Source organism: Rhea pennata, chromosome 5 (assembly GCF_028389875.1).
Source record: "Rhea pennata isolate bPtePen1 chromosome 5, bPtePen1.pri, whole genome shotgun sequence".
NCBI classification, from domain to species: domain Eukaryota; kingdom Metazoa; phylum Chordata; class Aves; order Rheiformes; family Rheidae; genus Rhea; species Rhea pennata.
Window position 1 is genome coordinate 8,136,745 of NC_084667.1, and position 23,487 is coordinate 8,160,231.

Genomic DNA, 23,487 nt, shown 5'->3' on the forward strand with positions numbered 1-23,487 from the left:
GACAGACAAAAGGACTCAAATGAAATTTAAGGTGTAACTTTATAAGCTCTCTTTTGATGATATTTAGTAAATAAAGATATCATTTGTTTGTTAGTTTTGGTTCTCTTTTCTGTTGTTAGATCTTGGCTTTTTTATTGTTTCACTTGGGAAACTGAGAGGCTGAAGGCACACTGCAAGCCTTTCAACGTGCTCAAAATAAGAGCAATCAGTCTCATACTTCCATTAAGACATAGCCAGCTTTGAACCAATCCCTTGAACAGACAGACAACGGAAAACCTGAAGAAAGACTGTATAAAAAAGAATGTAGTAGCTAGCATAACACCTCTTCTTTCGGGGCTCATTAGTGTGAAAGTTTGCTTGAACGCTAAGCTTAGACTTGAACACTAAGCTTAGACAACTACTTTTAACAGTAAATTGAAAAGAGAAAGAAAACCCAAATTGGCCTGCTGTAGCTGTTAAAAGAAAAGAAAAGAAAAGAAAAGAAAAGAAAAGAAAAGAAAAGAAAAGAAAAGAAAAGAAAAGAAAAGAAAAGAAAAGAAAAGAAAGCAGACCTCTGCATGCACAGTAATGGAAAAGAATCTCCTATTAAAGACTGAGACTTCCACTTTTGCTTAATTTATCAGTGAAGTATCACAATCTTGTTCCATCCCATTATCTAGCAGCATTGTCTCAACAGCCCTATGGACTTAGAATTTTTGACTTCCCATTGAATTTTATTCATTTTAATCTCTCTTCAAAATATATTCCATAATTGTATGTGACAATTATGCCAGCATGACAGCAAAAGAAAGATTTTCAAATGCTGGATATCCACTATGAGAAACATATGATAATATCAAATGGAAAATATAGAGCACAATTTTTGCACATTTTTAGATGGTTATAAATTTCAGATATAGCACTGATTATACAGAGGAAAGCATGCCTGCAATGAATGCGACTGGGCTTAGAATTTGAGATGCATAGGACCGTCAGCACAGCTGTTAAAGGGTCATAATGCCTGAAATTCAGAATTAGACAACGAATATTAGCTTTAAAGAATGCATATGACTGCTTGAAGGAGAATATTTTCCCTCTTTCTGGGCCCTTAATTATTCTCACTGACAAATAACGAGACCTTAAGTCTAGTTTTTTTTTTTTTTTTTTGTTCTGGTTGGTTGCCTTTTTCTTTTTTTTTTTCTTTTTTTTTTTTTTAAATGAAACTGCTTATGGCTTCAGCTGGAAAATATTTAAAAATAAGTTAAAAAGTGCTCTGATACCATTTACATACCTGTCTTTTTTCCCCCATGTCAAAGTGGTCACCTGATTAGGGATCAGGAAGGGATTTCCACTTATGTTAACTGCATACAAGCCTTGGGTTGTTTGGTTTACTCCGCAGAATTAGTCACAGATCATCTCCTACTATCATGAGTACATACCAACCTGACAAACACCCTTACTCCTGCATGGGAAGCTCAGCTTCTCAGTTCTCAGCCTGTGGCATAAAACAGTTTAAACTCCTGAGGTTTGATATATTTTAGTCTAAGTATACTCACCGGGTTCAAAATAGGAATATCTGGGTGAAATGTAATGGCCTGTGATATACAGGTCAGACTAAATGATCTAATGGTGCCTTCTGGCTGTAAAAGCTACTAAAGCCATGAAATCTGTTTTACCCACTACTTACACTCAGTCTTTCCACCAGTGCCCCTGTGCCTGAATTCTAAAAACCCACACTGGGAAGGCAACCATCTTACTCATTATGGCCTTTAATCTCCCTTGCTGATAGTTTTAAATTTTTAAACAGCTCTGCACGCCGTGCTCCCTTTTATGTGTTCTCATAGTTACAGAAATAATTTTGGAAGCAAAATAGCTAAACAGTAAGCATAATAAAAATGAAACAGGTTAAAGCTTATTAGCAGTAGGGAGCAGATGCAGCAAAATTCTGCCAGTTCCCCTACATTTCCTCCCCAGCAGGGACTTTCTTTCAAGCTGTGAATTAGTTCTATACTATAATGCAGGCTGCTGTTACTGCAATTGCACCTTCCTGTACCTCAGTACTGGAATAAGAATTCACTTTGATTTTTCATTTCTTCCTTTGTAATAATAATGTTTAAAGCAGTTCCTGCAGAGCTAAATGTAAATTCAAGCACTGTATGCTAGATACTCAAAAGCGTATGAAAATGAAAAAGAGATGAGAAAATAATTATATATTGAAAAGCTATTTTATTTGCTTTAAAAATATTAACATTCTCACAATAAACTAAAGGTTCCTGAGCCAAGAGATAACCAGTTAATGATTAAAGTTAAGATTCCTTGAAATACCTCTCAAACATACATCATTCAATATATCAGTTACAATGTGGAAAAAAGATAACTATTTAAGGAACAAAGTCATAAATTGATAGCAATATAAACTGAAAGCAAATGAAGTCTGCCACATGAAACATGATCACAGACTGTCACTCTGAGGGTTTTATTCATCATGTGTAGTGTCAAAAATAAGCACTTTGGAGAGAGAGTTGAACTGAATTACGGATGGAAAGATTCCACCCGATGAAAATCATTTGAGAAGGTGTATCCAGATGCGACAGAAAAAGAGAAAATTTAATGGTCAAAATCTACTTTGTGGGCATTAAGGATGGCTTATTTTATGATTCAGAATTTAAATTTCAGATGCTAGTTGCAGAGATTTTTCTTTGAAAGTCTACCTTGCTTCTGAACTTTGAAACAGAGCTGTGGAACTGATTTTCAAAAAAAACCTTTAGCTTTCACCTGACATATTTTAAGTAGACTCACTCCTCCACCTGTACAGCACTCTTAGCTACTGTTGTTAAAGCTGTAATTAAATTTTGCAGTGTGTAGTGAAGAAAATTGTGATGCTGCTGGAGGCAGAAGAAAAGGCATTTGAAATTTCCGGCAGCACTATTAAACTCCTATTAATTACCAGACAGTCATTGGGACAGCCACCTTTACTAATAATATGACGTATAAACGTGCAATTCAGAGGTCCCTTCCAACCTTACTGATTCTATGAATTGAGAATGATCTTGAATTTGGCACTTTTTAGTATGCAAAGATTTTTATTGGAAAATACGAACATTTACCAATCTTCATCTTATGCGTATGAGTATTTTGGGAGCAAAGGTTTGTTTTCACTACTATAATCAGCTACTTTCATTTTTTAATATGCTATGACTGCAAAGCAAGGTCAGTTATACAGAATACAGTATAGCAAAACTGTTAGGACCACACACTATCTTTATTTATTTTAAGTCGTTCATATTGGTCAGTAGATTTTGCAAAACAGGTTTTCCCTCACTTCAGCGCCATAGTATTCAACCTCTGATGATGTACTTAAAGCAGTTTCTTACAATCCACTCACAATAAGAAATTCATATTAATTAATTTCAGGCACCTAAAAATTATAAGCCAAGTTTGAATTACACACCTAACTGCTTTCAAAAGCCTTTGGATTGAGACATATGGAAAGCATACCAGTTCTACTGAAGATGAAGATACTTGTTTCAAATTACTGCTGAAGCATAAATCGGGATCTTAACTTTTATGTGCCTGAAGGCAGGTGATGTATATGAGGTTAGTGTGGAAAGTTTTCAATAAACAGCCTTTATGGCGACACATGTTAATATATATGCTTCTTAAAATTGAAATACTAAGAAAAAATAAAATTTTTACTTGTGTGTGTTTATACATTATATATATACATATACATAAACAAAGTGGGAGGAAGAGAGAATACCTATATATCTATACAGCTCCCCTATGTAATTCTGCAGAACATGTACAAAAATACACTACTGACTAGATATTTATAATTGCTTCTACAGAGACATATATGTGACAAATTAAGATAAAACTTTACCAAAATAACTGACTCTTAATTAAGAAAGGATTAGTAATTAGTATTTTCATCAATAAAGTTGTATTTTCCTCTTTCAGAGTCACTTACTCCTTTATTGAGTTATATGCATAAGTAATGACTTTGTCAACTACAGGAGATGGCCAAGATGTTTCCACAAGAAAGTTTTTAAATGGGACACACAAAGCCCTGCATAATATTTCCACTGAGCAATGTCCAAAATAAAATCAAAGTTAGTTTGCTTCCATCTTTGTTCACTGTATTACCACTAAAGATTGACAAGAGCTACAAGTTTGCATTGCATCAGATGGAAGCATTTCTATTTTTCCTCCATGAAGCAGAAAAAACACAGAGAGGAAGCTGAAAGTGATTATTCACTGCTGAGCTTGCACACATGTTACTGGGTCAATATTGCTATGCCAAAATCTAACAGGCTTCAAAATAATGCTAGTTCACATTTTTGCCATGCTAAGTACAGTGGTGTAGAGGAAACAATGAAGAATTTTTGGTTTTCTTTTGACATTTATATGCAAGGAAACTGAAGATCTAGAATTAAATTTTGAAGCTCGCATGTTATTTTTCACAGAGAAAAGGAAGAGGAGGGAATGAATTTATTACTATGATCAGCACACAGAATCAGATATGAGGATAACCAAATATTGGACTTTAGTGGGATCTCTTGGATTGTACTGTTCATTACTACAGAAGTATTCCTATTCAAAGAACATATTTTCCAGGCTGATTTTTTTTTCCAAGTTTTCAGTGGTAGAAGAGCATAACTCTGTATCTGAATAGAGATCAGATAGTTGCAGAGTTTCAAATGGAAAGGAAGATTTTTGAGGTGAAATTATGACTGGAGTTTCCTGAGGGAAAAGGCCACGTGTACATTTTCTTAGGTAATTGCGGAGTTTCTTTTCAGGGTAATTTGCTGAATCAATAGCTGAATTTTGCTTCCTGCAACACAAATGCTTTTTTGGTTCCAGCATGTCCATGAAGACTAAGAGGCTATTCCACACAGATATCATAAAATCATAGAATCAGTAAGGTTGGAAGGGACCTCTGGAGACCATCTAGTCCAAACCCCCTGCTCAGCAAGGTCACCTACAGCATGGTAGACAGGGTTGCATCCAGGCGGGCCTTGAAGATCGCCAGAGAAGGAGACTCCACAACCTCTCTGGGCAGCCTGGTCCAGGGCTGTGTCACTCTCACAGGGAAGAAATTCCCCCTCACGGTCAGGCAGAACTTCCTGTGCTTCAATTTCTGCCCATTGCCTCTTGTCCTGTCACACGGGACAACTGAAAAGAGTTTGTCCCCATCCCCTTGACACCCTCCCTTCAGGTACTTGTACACATTGATAAGATCCCCCCTCAGTCTTCTCTTCCCCAGGCTGAAGAGGCCCAGCTCTCGCAGCCGTTCCTCGTAGGGCAGGTGCTCCAGCCCTCGGATCCTTTCAGATCATGATCATCAGGATTAACTTGTCCAGGGGACAAGAGAATGTAGATGACTTTCATGAAGTTTATTTCTTCAGCATGGAGGTTTAAAGTGGCCTATCTGTAATTAGACTAGGGTTTTATAGGAAATTTTCCTGAGTGAAAGTGGGACCGTGGACATTTTTCAACCACAATGGCATTCCACCCTCTTTACAGAGGCACTGAGAAGAAGTACCAGACGTGGGGATGAAATCCTGCTAATGGCTTTCACAGTCACGACACAAAAGACTTTTGACCAGAGGTTCTGACTCAAGTGAAACAGCCGATGCATATATATATGCCCTCCTGCTTAGCACAAAAGCGACAAGCTCAAAACAGAATTAATATCTTCAGTAAAGGAGATGAAGAATCACTCAAAAAACCTCTTACAAAGAGACTGCTGCAGGGGAAAATCAGTCTACCTGGATGAAGTAGTCCATTTACCACCCTCAGTAACTTGATGTGCACATCTTCACATTGCCTAACTGAAATACAAAGTTCAAATACATGTGTATATTACCTGTAAGTGGCAAATAAACTAGTATAAATCAGTACAGGTTCATGGGAATCAGTTAAGCTGATTTATATCAACTGAGGATTTGACTGCATCTGTACCTATCTGTCTTTCTTCATGAACACAAATAAGAAACATTATCCTTTCTTACTTTACACTGTTTTGTATTTTATGTTTATATTCTGCAACAGGTTGTTAAATTAATCTATGCTGTTTAGAACATTTATGCAAAACATATGACTTTTTTATGCGTCTATATATTTAATTTCTAATAATGGCTTTACTTAAGATCATGTAGACTGCTTTAGTGTTCTTTCTCTTACCTGTGTTCCTTTTTTAAATTTATCACTTTTTTAAATTTACCACTAAATTTACTAAAAGAATATAAGAATATTCCTTAAAAAAAAAGAAAAAGAAAAAGTGAAAGTCGCAGTCTTTGTAAAAAAGTCTTTTTACATCTAACTGTTGCCTAGTGTCAAAAAGCGGAATATTTTCAGGGACCTCCAGAGCTCCGCTATCTGCATTTGACCTGTGTTAAATATTCTCATTACAATCGCTTCAAATGAATACAAAAGCTTTGTTTAATCCTAGCACAGGGGAAATGAAATACACTAGGCACAACATGAAAGACCCTCTATCACCGAGCTGTGTGAATGCACCGCGTGATCTCAACGCGGGCCGTAAAAGAGGCCTGTTTTAACATCTCAAACTGTGGAACCTTCAAAATAGCATCTAGTAAAAAAATAAATGTCATAAACCTGTTGTGCTAAAAAAAGGAAACAGAAACATGTATTTTATTTCCATTGAATTTTTGATCGGCTTACGTACTCGCTTATGGCAATGTTTTTCAAAACAGTTCAGTTTTTTTTTTTGGTAATATGAACAATTATATTAATTAGCCCCGGGAGATTTTTCTGCAATGTAAATGTAGTAGGGTTTTAATCTGTCATTTACACCTTTATAATATTAATTTACTTCTACTCCTCACATTTCAATTACTCTGTTTGAGAAACTAGTAAAAGGAGGAGACCACTTCAACCAGTATTGCCTATATTACTGTTTATAGGGCGCAGTTTTTACAATATGGTTTGGAAATATACTGATTGTATTCAACATAAATATTAACTAGTATGTATAATAAAATATACAAAGTCATGTATCTGAATATTACAGACTTATAAAATCTGGTCAGGATGCCGAAAGAGTATATATCCTTTCACATAAATCTGTTTTTTATATTCCTTTTTAACTTAAAAGTAATTTGCTCAATAGGTAAAGAGCATCTTAAACTGTCTGGTCCTTTGCAGCAAGCACAGGCTTTAGTGTCCACTATTTGAGTAGTATCTACTCTTGCTCTACTTAGGATAAAGAGACAATGTATGTACGAATTTTATTTAAATTGATGATTGTCTATACAGTTCAAATACAATGGCAATGTCTGAACAACGCAGAGCGCTACTGTGTTACAGATAAATGACACCACTCTAAATGACTGCCATGAAGACGGAAAAAATACTTCAAAAAACACTGCTGCTAGTTCTGGACCTCGGTATTGTTCTGATTTTCATTCTGTGGACAAAGTGGGAAGATCAGATTTACAGAAGTATTTAGTCATCAGTTTAAGAGGCAAGGAAGCTGAAATGGGCTTTATGGGAGTAAGCCAGTGGTTCTTAGACCTTTACTCCTAGGTGTTTTTCAAGAATCCTACTTCACGCTCATTTACATCTTTCGATGTCTAAACAGGTTGTAAATCTGGCCAAAGAAGCTTAAATTTAGATATTTAAAGCTGGCATCAAGTTGCCCAGGAGCTGAAGTAATTTCACCAAGAAACTCAGTCATGATATATCATGTCAAATGAACATTGCAAATCTTCTCCCCAGCACTTCTCCATGATGTGCGAGTAAGACACACATTGTCAACAACCTGGCTGGCGTTCCTGAGGGAATGAAAGTCAACTGTAGCACGTTTTGCAGGATTTGAAACAATCCTGGGATCACAGCCACTCATAGCGCACACTCACCATACAAAAGAAAGCTCCTGCCTGAAGAAGGAGGGCTAGAGAACTTTCAAAGTTTGTATTACATTTGTTTGAGTAGGAATTTGTTGGAAGGAGCGGACCAGACAACTAATGATTCCTTTTTGTACACATGGGAGCTGTGTTATAAAAGCCAAAAGACATAATTTTTCACGTTACAGAAAATATTTTCTGAGTTAAGATTTTTCATCACTGAATGTATAAAATATAGTGGGAGTAGCCTAATAAAATAACCCAGAGTGGAATTAACACACTAATCTATAATATCATCAGCTGAAGAAAAAAATAGAATGTTATAAAATGAATTACTTGAAGCAAAAGATATAAGCCAACAGTACTAGAGTTATTAATAAACCTTGCTGTTCCATTAAATATTACATTTCTATGCAACTCTCTCTTCTATTCTTAACAAAACAGATTTTTTCACTCTTTCATCCAGCTTTTCAAAATCTCACTTCACTAATATTCAGAGTTCACATACTGGCAATCCTAAATTTAATATTAAATTTTAAAATTAACTTTAATATTGTAAAGGTGAAAATCTGTTGTCATAAAAAGCATTGTGCACTAAATGTACTAAAGCATTTCCATGTACATTTTTCTTTTTATGACAAGGAAATTTAGATAACATTTCACACAGTTCTGGAAAAGCTGCTGCATAGTTCTGTATATGCCATCAAATCAAAGTAAGAAATTAAATTCACTTTTTACCATTCAGTTATGTTTATCAAGAACTGTATTCCAAAAGTAGCACATGGCCTCCCAGTTTATCTGTGAGTAAGTTAATGTACTCTTAGCTCACAGATGAAACTCAACTACTAGTACTTTGCTGTGGAATATACACTTGATCAAAAACAAAACCAGTCTCTATTACACAAATGATCAAAACTGATATATTGTACAGCCTATACTCAGTTTTGCTGGGGATTAGCAAGATGTAAGAAGTAAAATACACAGTAGTTAAACTGAAATCCTTGAATTCTGAGACAATATAGAATATTACTTCTATGTATCTAGGGTAACAACAGTGACCAAAATCAGATATTCAGAGGTGGAAAAAAAACGTAGCCATGGTCTTGCTCATCTCAGTTAGTTTAGTAGAGTCTGCTATGCAGAGAGAAGTATAATATACCACTTAAAATACTACTACAAAGATGATTCTGTGTGGAAAGCCCATGGGGAGGGGAAAAAGAAGGTGGGGGTGAATTCAGCTCTGAACTAAATACAATGAGAACTCTATCTAAGCAGCACAACTCCACCCCTATTGAATGAAGTGTGTACACAGAGTAAATTAATAAAATTTTGCAGCCAGAGTCACTGTTATATCATTATACAATAATTATTTGGATTATTTCCATCTATCAATAATGCCATCTGTCCCATCCAATACAAATGGACTACAACCCATATGGCTTATTTTTTCTATTGATTACTCTGTTGAATGAGTTAGCAAAACCACTCATAAAATCATCATATTAGATGACACTGTCATTAAAAGATGTGAAGAAAAACACAAGATGAGACTTAATTGGAAAACTGTCAGTTCATTTTCCAGAAAGTTTTAGCAATGTTGTAAGATTTTTTTCTTTTTCAAAAAAGCTCTGAATGCTAACTACTGGATTAGGCAGAAACTGTTTTACCACACAATTGCTGCTATTGCTAATTATGTACATTAAAGAAGCTCCCAATATGTAGCTCCCCCAAAGTGTCAAAATATCCCAGAATGTGCCTGCAAGAGCTTGCAGCTTATCTCAAGAAGCATTTGTGGAAGAAGTGTAACTTTCAAATGGGGCAGGGTGAAGCTGCTGGTGGATGGCACTTGTATTTGTTAATTCCAATTATTTTTTCTAGTTCTTTGCTTTGATTATTTGTTTGCACAGTTGTTTCTGTTTTTGCAGCTCGTTTTCTTTTGATTTTAACCACTACTTTCCTGAACTACATTTTAGTTTCTACAACAACCACTACTGAATAGCAATCTGGTCTTTCTCATCCATCCACAGAACTTAAATGTTTACCTAGACTCCTTTACTCTAGATTTCATTTCTATAATACCCTTTTATTTAGTTTTAACAACGGAAATCTTTCTTGTATATATTCAAGATGTTGTTCCAAAGAGGTTTTTGTCAGCCCAGTGATTTAACACTTTTCTGGAGCAAATCCTCACAGTGGCTATTTTCTCATCCTTCCCTGCCGCTATTTCGTCTGTCGCCACGCTGGACTCCGGTTACAGCCTCCCACCCCTCCACTAGATTTCGGTTTCCTCCATTGCCCTGAATGGCTTTTGATTGATACTGGGACCCATATGGACATAGGAACGAGGACAGAGGGATGGGGGCTGGATTCCAGCTCAGGTTATAATCGTTGATGTCTCTGGTAACGGGAGTTCGAGGAGGCTGCGTTCAGGGTTACAGTGCAGTGAGAGGCGGCTGTAGGAAGTAGTGGAGCTGAGATACTGAGCTGGCACCTGGAGTGAGGGAACTGGGATGACAGCAGCGGAAAGGAATTGCACAAGAAGCCAGGAAGGTTGAATGCACCTGGAATAGGGGTCTGAGGGAGCCTAAATAAAACAGGTTAGAAGTTACTGGGGTGCCCAACCTGGTTATTATCCCTATTCTCTCTCTCTCACAGTCTCCTTCCATCCTGGCTACTCACCAGAAGTACTCTTGAGGGTATCAGTGAAATTATTTGGTTATTCTGAAACATACTCAATTCATCTTTCTCATCATAGTTCAAGGAGTTCCTAAAAAATGACTGTCACTGTCAATAATATGACAAAAAGTCTTCAAAAGTGCAGATAAAATTGCCTGACTGCCTTATCTCAGACAAAAGTTTGGATCAGTATCACGCCTACGTTCTGCTCTAACAACCTCATCTTAGAAATAAGTCTGTTGTGTTATGTAAACACATCCAGAGAACAATTCTCATACTTCTTTCTAAACAGTGTTCCTTTAGGTCCAGTTTATTTGTGTTCTAAACAGTTTGTACAATCCCTTTTGTGCTTTCCTCACTACTGACATAAAATGCAAAGAATGACTAAACTGAAGTTCTAAAGAAATATTACTTACGTAGAAGATATTTACCACACGTTGCTGTATGACAGAATACTAAAAATTTTTGGTGCTCGAAAGCTTTGACAGTTCTGATATATACTATTTAGTCACAGTGTTAAATACAAATTCCTCAGTCATACTATGCCATCATTTCACTATTAAATACAGAACATTCAAGAATAGTAGAGTATAAAATCCCTCTTATAAACCTAAGTAAATATATGGTTTATAATGTTTAATTTACAAGAAATGAGTTCTGAGCTGCATTGTTTTGTTTGCACAGATTCTTTTTTCCATGGATGACAGCAGCAGAATATTTTCAATTTAGGCACTGCTTGTTCTTATTAAGTAATCTGCAGGCTTCTACTGATTCATGCCTTTGGCCACTGCTTGAAATAAAGCTCAAGAATAAAAAAAATTCTTTTGGTTTGGCTGACTCATTTACTTGCATAAAAAAGACTTATTTCATCTTACAGTACCTAACAGAACAATAGTAGTATTGGGACATGAAAAATGAACAAAACCTAGCATAAATAAAAGGATGCACAATTTAGACTCTTCAATATAGATGTCTTTGGAGTAAAGCTACTGTGTTCTGTATTTCACACAGAAAGATAGTATCTTACAGCACTCCACAGTTTGCATCAAAGAAAACGTTAAAAAGGGCAAAAACTACATTTGCTGGCTTCACTGATTCTGTGGAGTAAGCGAGGCAGAAGTACAACTGTAGCATAACTTTATGAAACTCTTCAGAATTAAATCTTTACTATTTTCTTTGTTCTAAGAGTAGAATCAGCCAAAAAGAACATTTCTCCTAATACCATACAAACCAGCGCTTCTTCTCTTAAACAAAAGCTCACTGATGAACATTCACCTGCACTAACAAGTCAATTATATTTTCCGAGCAGGACAATTCTTCTCTCTCGTTCCCTGTAACAGAAACGTGCTACTTCCTTTTCTCTGCTTTACTGTGTACATAACCACTACTAATCAAAAAAGTATGCAAAGTTTGAGGAAAAATTCAGTTCTTCTATTCAAAGCTCTTACAAATGAAATGATTGGGAAATTAGTACCTCTGGCTGCTACTACTCTAGCTGTATCTACTTCCCATTGGTATTCTATATTTTTCCAAAGCATTTTTAGATTATGTTGTGGCACACATTACTTCACCTAATAGCTTTCCAGTAGTTCTGACACTGTTACTTAACAAAGATTAATAAGCCTAATCTTATAAGCATAAGATTTGATAAGCATCCTCTCAAATTGCTAGATGTTGCTCCAGCATGTTTTTTCTTAAACATTCCTGAAACCTTTTAGATAACTCTGTGCGCCAGCAGCAATCTGTTATTTAACCTGTAGTTTGAGCAACTCTGAATTAGCTTAATGTTGCTATGACTGTGCAACATCTCTAATTGCTGCTTCTGAAGCATCATGAAATAGTACATATTCTAAGAAGTATCACCTAAAGATAATATATCTATAAAATATCACAGAATACTTGAGGTTGCAAGGTACCTGTGGAGATCATCTGGTCCAATCCCCCTGCTCAAGCAGGGTCACCTGGAGGATGTTGCCCCGAGACAGCCATATACAGTTGGGTTTTGAAGATCTCCAAGAATGGAGATTCCACAACCTGTCTGGGCAACCTGCTCAGTCACCTTCACAGAGGGCAATGTTCCTGAATATATGCACTGGTCTTGCACTCACCGTTTCCATTTAAAGGGCCTACAAAATCTACTGGCATACAAACTCCTTAATACTAGCAGACTCAACTTCATCTTAAGAACTATGGTGGTATCTGCACAGCAGGTCTTAGAATCTGACATAAATCTTGCTAGCACATACAAACACTGAGGACTTCTTCAGGATGACACAAACTTTGGTATAGCTTTCCCACAAGAAAAAGAGAAAATCTAAGTGATTACTGAAATTTGAAAATGTTGATACTAGCTTCTGTTACAGCTGTGTCTTTCTGAGTTCACTCTAATTGCTTCCAAATCAGACCATAAAACGTATGATCATTCTTCCAAAGGAGACCAAATGGTAAGGTTATTTCAGAGTAGTAAAAGTCAGCTACTTTGGTAAATTTTAAATATACAAGGATCTTAATAACTGACCTCTTCTGAATACATTATAAAAATCAACTTTGCACCAAAGCATTCATCAAGAATACTAGAACGAATAGAAACAACTGACAGCATGTCCTAGAGTAGAAATTGCAAGGTGTACAACAAACGCATTTATATTAAAAGCAAAAGAGAACAAAACAAAAACTGAAATCTTAGTAGCCCTAAATGAGTTGCTACATAGAGAACTAGAATGTTTTAGATGCAAAACACTTGGTTGTGATGGAGTAGTAAATGCTACGTATGAGAGTCCTCTACCAATAAATCAAGGCTGAATGTGTAAATTTCTATGTATAGCCTACATCTTTACTCAGATAGACAACTGCCTAGTGCAGAGACTGAAAGTGAAGGCAAATAGAAGGAAATAAAGTTTTGGGAGCACAGATCCTTCTTCTATGGCAATATTAACATGCTAAGGTTCCAAGTTATATATTTCCCAGAGAAACCATAATAATTAAGTTATATATAGCAATTATATGGTAACTACTTTTGTATACTCATTCAGAAAGTAGTTATGTTTTAGTTAAAAGATTTGTAGCTATTATCTTTCACATGCTTGCAAGGTGTCCTGTGGCTATTTAAGAAAAATGGCACAAAATAGTAGAAATTATTACGATTATCTCATAATTACTGTGGAAATTATTAGGCTGTTAAAGATAATCTAGGGTCAACCAAATAACCAGGCATGCCACAATTTGGTCTTAGAAGTTCAATATATTGGTCTTAGAAGTTCAGATGAATAATAAGCAACTGTGAACTACTAAACTCCATTGTCCTGACAACACTTCTTGGAATAAAGAGTGGGAAAAAGAACTTCAACACAGCAACCTTCAAAAAGTTAAGGTAAAATTAAGGTAAAATGTCTAGTCCCTCTTAGGTAAAAATATGGGAAGAGGTATTGTTTATATTTTTGCAGGAGGAACAGGCTACTCTTAAAGAACTCTTCAACAGAATGCTTTGGGGAATTAAGATAAAGTTAGTGATGAATATAACTTTCTATTAAGCAATTTTCTTTCTAAATTGTGCACAACCACTTATGAGTCAGAACATAACAGCTCAATCAAACCTCATTATACCAGCTTTACTTGAACCTCTCTGAAATGCACTGAGAAAATTCTGGTATTACTGCAAGAATTAAGAAAAGAAAGAAAGGAAAAAGAAAAGACGAACTAGAAAGAAGAAAATGGATATTACAGCTACCTTTTTACATTCTCTTAATTTCCTCTGCCATACAGCATGAGCAACAGGAATGTACTTGCTGTCAGTTACGTAACAGCTGGCAGCGAGGACGTGCTGGAGTGCAGCGTGCTGGCTCATGGCTTGAAGAACTCTCTCCACATGACGGAGGGAAACTACGGCCTCCGTCCGTACGCCTCCACGCACAAGCCGCATAGTACAAGGTACCAGAGCAATCTGTCCAGCGCAGTAAAGAACATCTCCAATCTAGAAGGAAGAAAAGAATAGATAAATTTCTGGGATTACAGAAGGAAAAGGAAGTATTTTTCACTTTTTTAGATATTTTTTTTCAACACTACCGCTCTTTACCATCATACGTCACATTGCTAAAAATGGAGCAAACATGCCAATCTAAAGGTCATTTTTGACACGGATTTAGTTACATTACAGAAATACAGCATTATAATAACCTTTAATCTAAGAATTAATCCATGGATAATCAAATGTGGATAACAATCTTCAGCTTAAATTGATGAGATACCTCTAGAAACATGTAATTTAACCTTTTGCAATGTCACTATATTTTTCTGGACTCTCTGGAAGGACTTTTACCAAGTTCTAAGTAAACTTATTTATAGTCTAATAGCTCCAGTATAAAGAGGAAAACAGAGCAACCTGCTTCTACTTCTCATGAGTGACAGTATTTTTCTTACTACTTTAAGACAGACATTTGGAAGTTACAACACTCTCTATGGTGTCAGCTCAGAATAATTATGTCTGATGTTACTGTCTGTAACATCATGTAGTGTTACTACGACACGCAGACACCCCAACATGGTTAAACATAATCTTGCCTTCTTTAAGTGATCTTCCATTTTTTTCTCTGTTCCAGGAGTGATCTTAGAATCATAGAATCAGTAAGGTTGGAAGGGACCTCTGGAGACCATCTAGTCCAACCCCCCTGCTCAGCAGGGTCACCTACAGCATGGTAGACAGGGTTGCATCCAGGTGGGCCTTGAAGATCTCCAGAGAAGGAGACTCCACAACCTCTCTGGGCAACCTGGTCCAGTGTTCTGTCACTCTCACAGGGAAGAAATTCCCCCTCACGGTCAGGCAGAACTTCCTGTGCTTCAGTTTCTGTCCATTGCCTCTTGTCCTGTCACACGGGACAACTGAAAAGAGTTTGTCCCCGTCCCCTTGCACCCTCCCTTCAGGTACTTACACACATTGATAAGATCCCCCCTCAGTCTTCTCTTCCCCAGGCTGAAGAGGCCCAGCTCTCGCAGCCGTTCCTCGTAGGGCAGGTGCTCCAGCCCTCTGATCATCTTCGTAGCCCTACACTGGACTCTCTCCAGTAGCTCTGTGTCTCTCTTGTAGTGGGGAGCCCAGAGCTGGACACAGTACTTGAGATGAGGCCTCCCCAGGGCTGAGTTAGAGGGGCAGGATCACCTCCCTCGACCTGCTGGCAACACTCTTCCTAATGCACCCCAGGAGACCATTGGCCTTCTTGGCCACAAGGGCACATTGCTGGCTCATGGTCAACTTGTTGTCCACCAGCACTGCCAGGTCCTTCTCTGCAGAGCTGCTCTCCAGAAGGTCAGCCCCCAGCTTGTACTGGTGCCTGGGGTTATTTTTCCCTAGGTGCAGGACTCTGCACTTGCCCTTGTTGAACCTCAGGAGGTTCCTCTCTGCCCAGCTCTCCAGCCTGTCCAGGGGTCTCTGAATGGCAGCACAACCCTCAGGTGTATCAGCCACTCCTCCCAGCTTGGTATCATCGGCAAACTTGCTGAGGAGGCACTCTGTCCCCTCATCCAGGTTGTTGATGAAGTTGAACAGGATGGGACCAGTACTGAGCCCTGGGGGACGCCACTAGCCACAGGCCTCCAACTAGACTCCACGCCACTGATGACGATCTTGCATAGTATCTTTGATCTTGCATAGTATCTTTGGTTCAGTGCTATCTTTTTCAATTGTTATTTCTTAGGTTTACCCATGTCATAGGTTTTTAAGTATTAAGTATTACAGATATATATCTGTAATGTCTTCAGTATAAAAACAATACTGCAGCATAAATCAAAGACTGCATATTAGTAAAAATCACCACAATTCATCAGAAGGTAAAAGGCAACTGCAGACTGAAAATAAGCTGCAGAAGAGTGCTACTTGAACATAGAGACGAAGTCATCCTAGGAAAACTGAATAAAATAGGGGGCCAGATATACCATCAATATGCCAAACTGAGCTGCACAGTAGTTACTTTGGGCGGATTTTCATAAGTCTTCCTGGCAACACTCTGAAGACCTACTTTTTTAACGGCAGCCACCAAAGGAAATGTTCATTCTTACTGATCAGACCCCTTAAAGATTTATTATGAAATCTTAACGTAAACATCAAAACTCTTCATCCTCTTATTCTGTACTTCTCTAGAAAGTCTGTACTTTTGCTGATCAGTGAAACAGTGAATGCTATTCAATATCAAAAGAAAGCTAAATAAAGAAGCAGGAAATAAGGTGGGTGTAAGCAGCTTTGAGGTCAGCCCAGGAAGCATTTTGCTGTGAGTAAAGAGAGGGAAAATGGACTGAGCAAGAATCCTTTAGACAGAACTTTGCGGAACTTTCTGCATAAACTGTAAAAATTCCTCAGAATTAAGAATAATTAAAAAAGAAATCTGTGTCCTAGAAGACATGGCAATCAAACCATGTGACAGACCCATATGCAACTCCAAATCTGTCCTAGTAACTGTCTGTGTCTCACAAAAGACTCACACATGTAACTATTGGAAGAGTATCTTATACAATTTGGCATACAAGTTCTATGATTAGCAGCTGAAGAGGGGGAGGAGGCAGAGAGGAAAAATAATATATCAACTGACACCCGTCAACTACTTAAATTGTTTAAAATAACTAAAATACTGTTTTGATAATGCTATATATAATCCTGAAATTGGAAAAAAAATATGCAAGTAGTATTTTGGTTTATAGGAACAAATGGTCTTTTTTTTTTTTTTTTTTTTTTTTTTTTTTTGTAGTGCTATTTTAAAATATGTGCCATTGAACAAGGGAGTCCAGCCAGCTATCAAGTGGCATACTGACAAGATGAGAAGCAAATTCAGAAAGATACGATTCAGAGGGGCACAGGTTTATTTTTAAAATAAGGTATTCATTTTCACCCCTGCTAAGTGAAATCCATGTATTAGCCAAAGCCTCCAATACAGGTAGTTTATACTACAGAAAAATCATACTACCAATATTTCTTCCTTTTTTGCTGTTAGGCCCCTGGTTTTTCATGCATCACCCATGTTAATTATTAGGTAGACAGAAGAGCTATTCAACCAGTTCACTTCCCCTATTCTTGAACAGATTGTTTGAGACATAATATGAATACTAATTAACGATAAAATATCTGTCAGTGTTTTGAAATATGGACTAAGATAGCACTTTCTTAAAGTATCCTGGATAGTTCTGATACAATTAGCCTCACTGGTCATAAGCAAGGTCAAAACAAATCTCTGAAAGATTTGAGCAAAACTGGCACCACTTTTGGCTCAAATTCAGTAGGAATTTTGCAGAGTTTTTTTTTTTTTTTTTTTTTTTAATAAATTTAAAAAATCTGCTGTTCCTAACATACTTGTTTGTATCTTAAGACATAATTAATAGAAAAACAGTATTCCCAACATGCCACCACGTTATGAAAAGGTGGATGCACGGGGGAAAGAGGGAAAAAGGATCAAAACAAGGCCACAGGTTTTCAGTGGCTGTATTCCGGGGGGACATAGTTTAGGGTAAGGGAAGGGAGGAGGCACGCTCCTCTTTCCGAGTGACTCGGTCACGAAACGCAAGTATAAATAAACAACCAGCAGGGGCAAGGCAGCAAACCAGGAAAAAAAACTGTTTGAGCAGATTTCAAGAGGCTGTCTCTTCAATGTCTGAAGCACTATACAGAAAATTGTTAGCAGAGTAAAAAACATTTAAAGCAGGGAAGACTTTCTAATACCTTGCTCACAACGCCGAAGTCTTACGACAGAGATGCCACAAGGTATGGTGTCAGTCCCTGCGCTGCGGAAGTGTGGAAGCAAAACCCTGCTAGAACTCTGCAACAGTTTATCTGTTTGGAGCATCTACAAGGATAACAGAAGATTTTTCAGGCTACGGATTCACGGTGTATCAAGTCTAGAGGAGTGGCATATCCAGTAAATTCAGCACAGAAACAAAACTAAATTATAATGCGTATGTATTTACGCACTGGATGTCTCAGCTTACACTGATGATTTTATTTTCACTGTAGCTCCCCCCCCACATTTCTTGTATTAAAACTGCAATATATATTTGACAAACCCCCCCCCCCAAAAAAAAAACTTGTGCCGCTGAGATGCTTTTACAGTTTATTTCTAATATAGCTGCGCTGAAGTCAGCAGTGTATAAACGGGATCTTATGTGATTACATTCTCCCCTTTTTATTTTCATTTGTATCAGTTCAAGTTAAATGAAAGGTGAATCTTAATAAGTTATCATGATACTTTTTTTTTTTTTTAATCAGGTAGCACTACTGTAAATAATCAAGGGAAGGCAATGGATAATCAGGAACTCAAAATATGCAATTTATCCTCCAACAGATAGGAATGCAAAGCTGTTATTTGAGAATTACTGCTTTTCCTCTTGTAGCTGTGCTGCAGAAAGCAAGTATAATATAGAGCTAGATCACAGCTAACACAGAGATTCACTTTTTTTTTTTTTAAAGCTTACTCTCTGGCGTTCATTTTTTAGGAAAGTGAAAGGTAAAGCACCTATGATACTCTGGAAAGGAAAAGTCAGTATAACTCTTGGTGTCCCTTCAAATAGTTCTACCCCAGGAATTTTAACAGTACTGTAAGTCACCCAAAAGACACAATATATCTGAAATTTCAAGTTGGTTCTTCCCACAATTACAGTTCAGGAAAGGCAACTTTATTTGACCTAAGGACTAAGTTAAGCTGTAAATTAACAGCAGAAAGCTCTAATTATTGCTACTCAGGGGAACAGAAGCCCTATTTTTTAAAAATATATATATTAATTACTTGGAAGTGCAAATGAACAGCAAACAACAACACTGTTGACTGAATTCACCCTGATCAGAAATTTAAAGATTTTTAAAAAACATAAACATGAACGCTTTTGCCCCTTCCATATCCACCAACATGATTCCGTAAACCCTTTTGAGAAGCACAGGGAAAAATATTATCTGAAAATACTATAGCTACTAAAATGTTTAGACATATGTGGAAAATCACCACCCAGGGAGAAGCCAAACTTCATCACATAAATTAGGGATTAGTTTTTTCTTCATATATACTATTGCACAACTGACCATATATAGTACGGGAAAATGTCCCCTCTAATTTAAATACCAATATAATAGTGATTATCTGGTTACACAAGAGTTGCATTTCTATAGAGAGAAAACCTACCACTGGCAGTTTTAATAAATCGAAGATTTGTTCAAATGAATCCTTTCTCTAGAATCTACAGCCATTAATTCCACACTTTGGTACTTCCGGCTAAAGATTCACCTCTACCTGAAACTTTAATGATATTCAGAACTTAAACGAAATAATCCTAAATGGAGTTCTTGAATGTTTTGTAACAAAATAAAAAGAAATTACAGTAATTCTATAAACAATACTTGCTTTACAGATCCTCTGCCTCTGTCCCATATACGCATATATAAATTTTTATAACAAAGGTTACAGTATTTGATGCTGGCATTTGGCAGATCTGAAGCTATAACTGAGTCTTCAGTCTTATCAACATTTTAAATACATATACAATAGTTGTGTATCTTAGGACATTTGTACAATATAGCCCCACATAACTTGCTGTTCAAGAAGAAGGAAAAAAACAAATGCAACCTAATCTTAAACACATAATTGTTCCCTTTGCGTCTCTTCCTCTTACAGTAACCACAGACATTAATTGCAGCAACACTGGATTGAAATAATGATTTATTTTAGACTGTAGGGCTATTTTAATTTTCTAATGTCTCTTCTTTTCATTAGTACTCAGCCTGTTGCACAGTTTTATTATCTGTGGATACTATGGGTCAGTGAACTATTTCAAACAACTTCATAATTGCCAAATGAGAAAAGTAAGTCTGTTAATAGTAAGTTTAAATAGGGATTCATGTCTCTAGAGGGAGAAAGGAAAAAAAGAAAGCAAGAAAGAAAGAAAGAAAGGAAGGAAGGAAAAAAGGAAGAGAGAAGGGAAGAAATAAAGGGAGGCAGTCAGGCAGGCAGGAAGAGAGGTCTATAAATCCAGAGAGGTCGAAAACCAGTAATACAGTACTACTTTTCTTTAAAAAGCTCCTCCAGCTAAGGGCTATCTAGACTTAATGTCAATACTTGAAGTTTGATTAAAGGCCAATGGTTACTCTTGAATATGTGTATTTCTCACAAACTGTGCCATGACTGCTTTGGAATAGAACAATTAAAACTTTTATTAAACTTTTGCTACTGGTGTTATTAAAACTTGCCAGTGACAAACTGGCATAAAACCAGAAATTCCAGAAAATTTCTAATGGAGACATTTAAACCAGGTACCTGCCTGTCTGTATGTCAGTATTTGTAATATTTGCCCCCTATGAACAAACGCGTGTTTCTTGGAATGAGCGGAGTCAATACGCAATCACCTAAATCTTCGTTCCGGATGCAGCGTGGTGTCCGGGCGAGTGCTGCCCTTTACCGGGTCAGGGCACACAAAAGATCCGGTGACCCTCTGCCCTAACCGCCAGATAACCCACCATTACGTCCGGCCAATGTAAATAAGCATAACTGCCAGCGCGCTAATAGGCAGCCTCTGGTCAGCCACGCGCACCTCCGACCTTAATGAAGACCCAAATCAATTAATACTTCAGGCAATAAAGGCCGCTGGCTGATTAAGTTAGATAGAAATCATCTTTTCTAAAGGGATTAAAGCTGCAAGGTGGTGAACTTTTAATTTAATATATGATAATCCTTTCTTCCTAGGGCCCTCTTATTTAGCTAATGATGGTGAAATTGCTTTCTACAATGTGAAATCTTTTATTCAGCCTGAATAAAGTTTTTAAAAGGTATCATTTAGACAATAGTAATTGAAAGGCTTTCAGATCATACTATGAACCTGAATTATATCTGACTGACATGGTTTTAACACATTACAGTCTTCAATATGATATGCATATTTTTCCTGAACTATAATACATTTCTTGTTGAAAAATTCCATAAATGTGTTGATCATAGGTAGTTTAATCTGGTATCTGGTTTCCTATTTGGGAAATTTATACAGTATCAGGAGATGAAAGATGAAGAATACACTCCTAAATGAAAAATTGAAAAAATTAGTTGTTATGATTATCTTCAAATAAAAAATTTTGATATACGTGTAAGAATCCAGTTATAACAAAAACATGCTTGCACTAGAATGTCTCTTTAAATAAAATAATCTTTTTCTCAGTTAGGGTGCAGAAGTATAATTAATCAGTAATATCTGCTATTACTATTTTATTGAAATATCTGTAACATTTCCAAAGTATTTAGAGGCTTACAAATCAGTTTTCAAACACACTGACTGCAGTCTTCTAATCCTTATTTTAGGGTGGAATTTCATATGTTTCAAAATCTATTTGGTTACCTACCTAAGCTACAAGAGTACAAATCACTCATTTGCCTGCATTCTCCTTCACTGTTACAGTTTGTTCCATCAAACTGCCATTTAAGTTTTTTTTAAATGAAATTCTGAATTTGTGGGTTGCTATGTCACTATGAAAATAGGACCTTTTTGTATCAAGAACTGAAACAAAATACTGCAATTTCATGGATGCAAAACCATGCTGTACATTTTTTTAATGCAGTTTAGTAAAATGAAGATACATCATACCACAAATTCGTATTTGACACTGAACACATTGCTGTAAGTCTATAAACAAACCCAAAAAAATTAGTGCATTTGTTAATTGGAATTTATAGCAGAGGGAAGTGTCAGTCATGCAGTATGCATACACTGAGCAGCACAAAAAATGGCAGTTCTTAAAAGTTCTTAAAAGAACTTCTTAAAGTTCTTAACCTGAGAATATGTTTGAAGTAGCCGCAGTACAAATATCAAATCCACTTCAAGAAAACCACAGCCAAGCACATTCTACTCTCACAATATGTTACCCAGCTGTAAACACCTCTGCAATCCTCTAAAAACCTAATAGTTTAAATTGAGCCTTTAAACCGTGCTGGATTTACAGCTGGCAATCTCACACAATATATACCTGAAGGTCTGTAGTCCCTTGGAGTTTAATGGAATGTTACAAGTACAGAGAACAGAGGGACAATCGAGCCAAAAAGCTTAAGAGAAAGTAAGATCAAAGTTTAAACTTCAGATCTGGTCTTTTTTTTTTTTTTTTTTTTTTTTTTTTTATTGTTCTAGTCTATCACAGAACGTTATATTATTTGCAGTGATGTGTTCATTACACTTAAATCTTGATTAATGTCAAATCAATTTTATGCTGTTCTGCAACTGATGGAAATAAAACCCACATTTCTGATTTACATAAGATAAAGTTTCAAAAACTGAAATTTTCACATAAAAATACCTCAAAAGCTGTCTTTCATATTCCAAGGGAGTATAAATCACAAAACAAAAATAGACCTAATTTTTAAAGCCTACAACATCTAAGGAACAGACGGAGGTCTCAAAAAAGTGGGTAAAAAAGGCTTGCATATGGGTATCTGTACGGGTATGACAGCAGGTCTGAAGTCTACTCCAGAAACTCCCTTTTGCTCCAATTAGAGTCTCCAGCACAGAGGGAAGAAATGGAAGTGAAATACGCCTTGAAGGTCTTCTCCAAAGATCTGTTCCTCAATATTTGTACTTGGGTCAAAGTTCTGCACCGGCACACAGGGCACAAATTGTTCCTTTACGCAAAATTACAGTAGACTGTTCAAAGACTTAACTGCCATAGAGGATAAACCTTTCCTAAAGGATCATCTTTCCAAAGCAGAAAAAGAACAGTCTCCCTACTTGAAAATGAGAAAGCTCACAGGATGATTATTTTTAGATACATCTCTTTCTTGGGATAGCAGATTTTAGTCTTCATGACTATTACTCTGTCACCTTTCACAAAGCCTCCCATTTCCTCTCAAGCTTTTTCAAAAAGCCACAAGCTGTCACACAACTGCATTAGCAAAATCTGCCAACTATGAAAATGTGGAACACTAAGCTTGACTATGTCTTCTCCAAAAGATGGAGTAAACCCTCCAAA

The 23,487-nt window shown here is 36.7% G+C and overlaps 1 protein-coding gene across 5 annotated transcripts in view; it reads right to left on the minus strand.

Moving 5' to 3' along the window:
- The window catches only part of DPH6 (diphthamine biosynthesis 6), a 211,798-nt gene that overhangs the window by 45,812 nt on the left and 142,499 nt on the right, over positions 1-23,487 (minus strand). For all 5 annotated transcript variants that reach the window (XM_062577852.1, XM_062577851.1, XM_062577850.1 and 2 more), the window contains exon 13: positions 14,254-14,496. In XM_062577852.1, the coding sequence (XP_062433836.1) occupies positions 14,254-14,496 (243 nt within the window). The remainder of the gene's footprint in view (positions 1-14,253; positions 14,497-23,487) is intronic.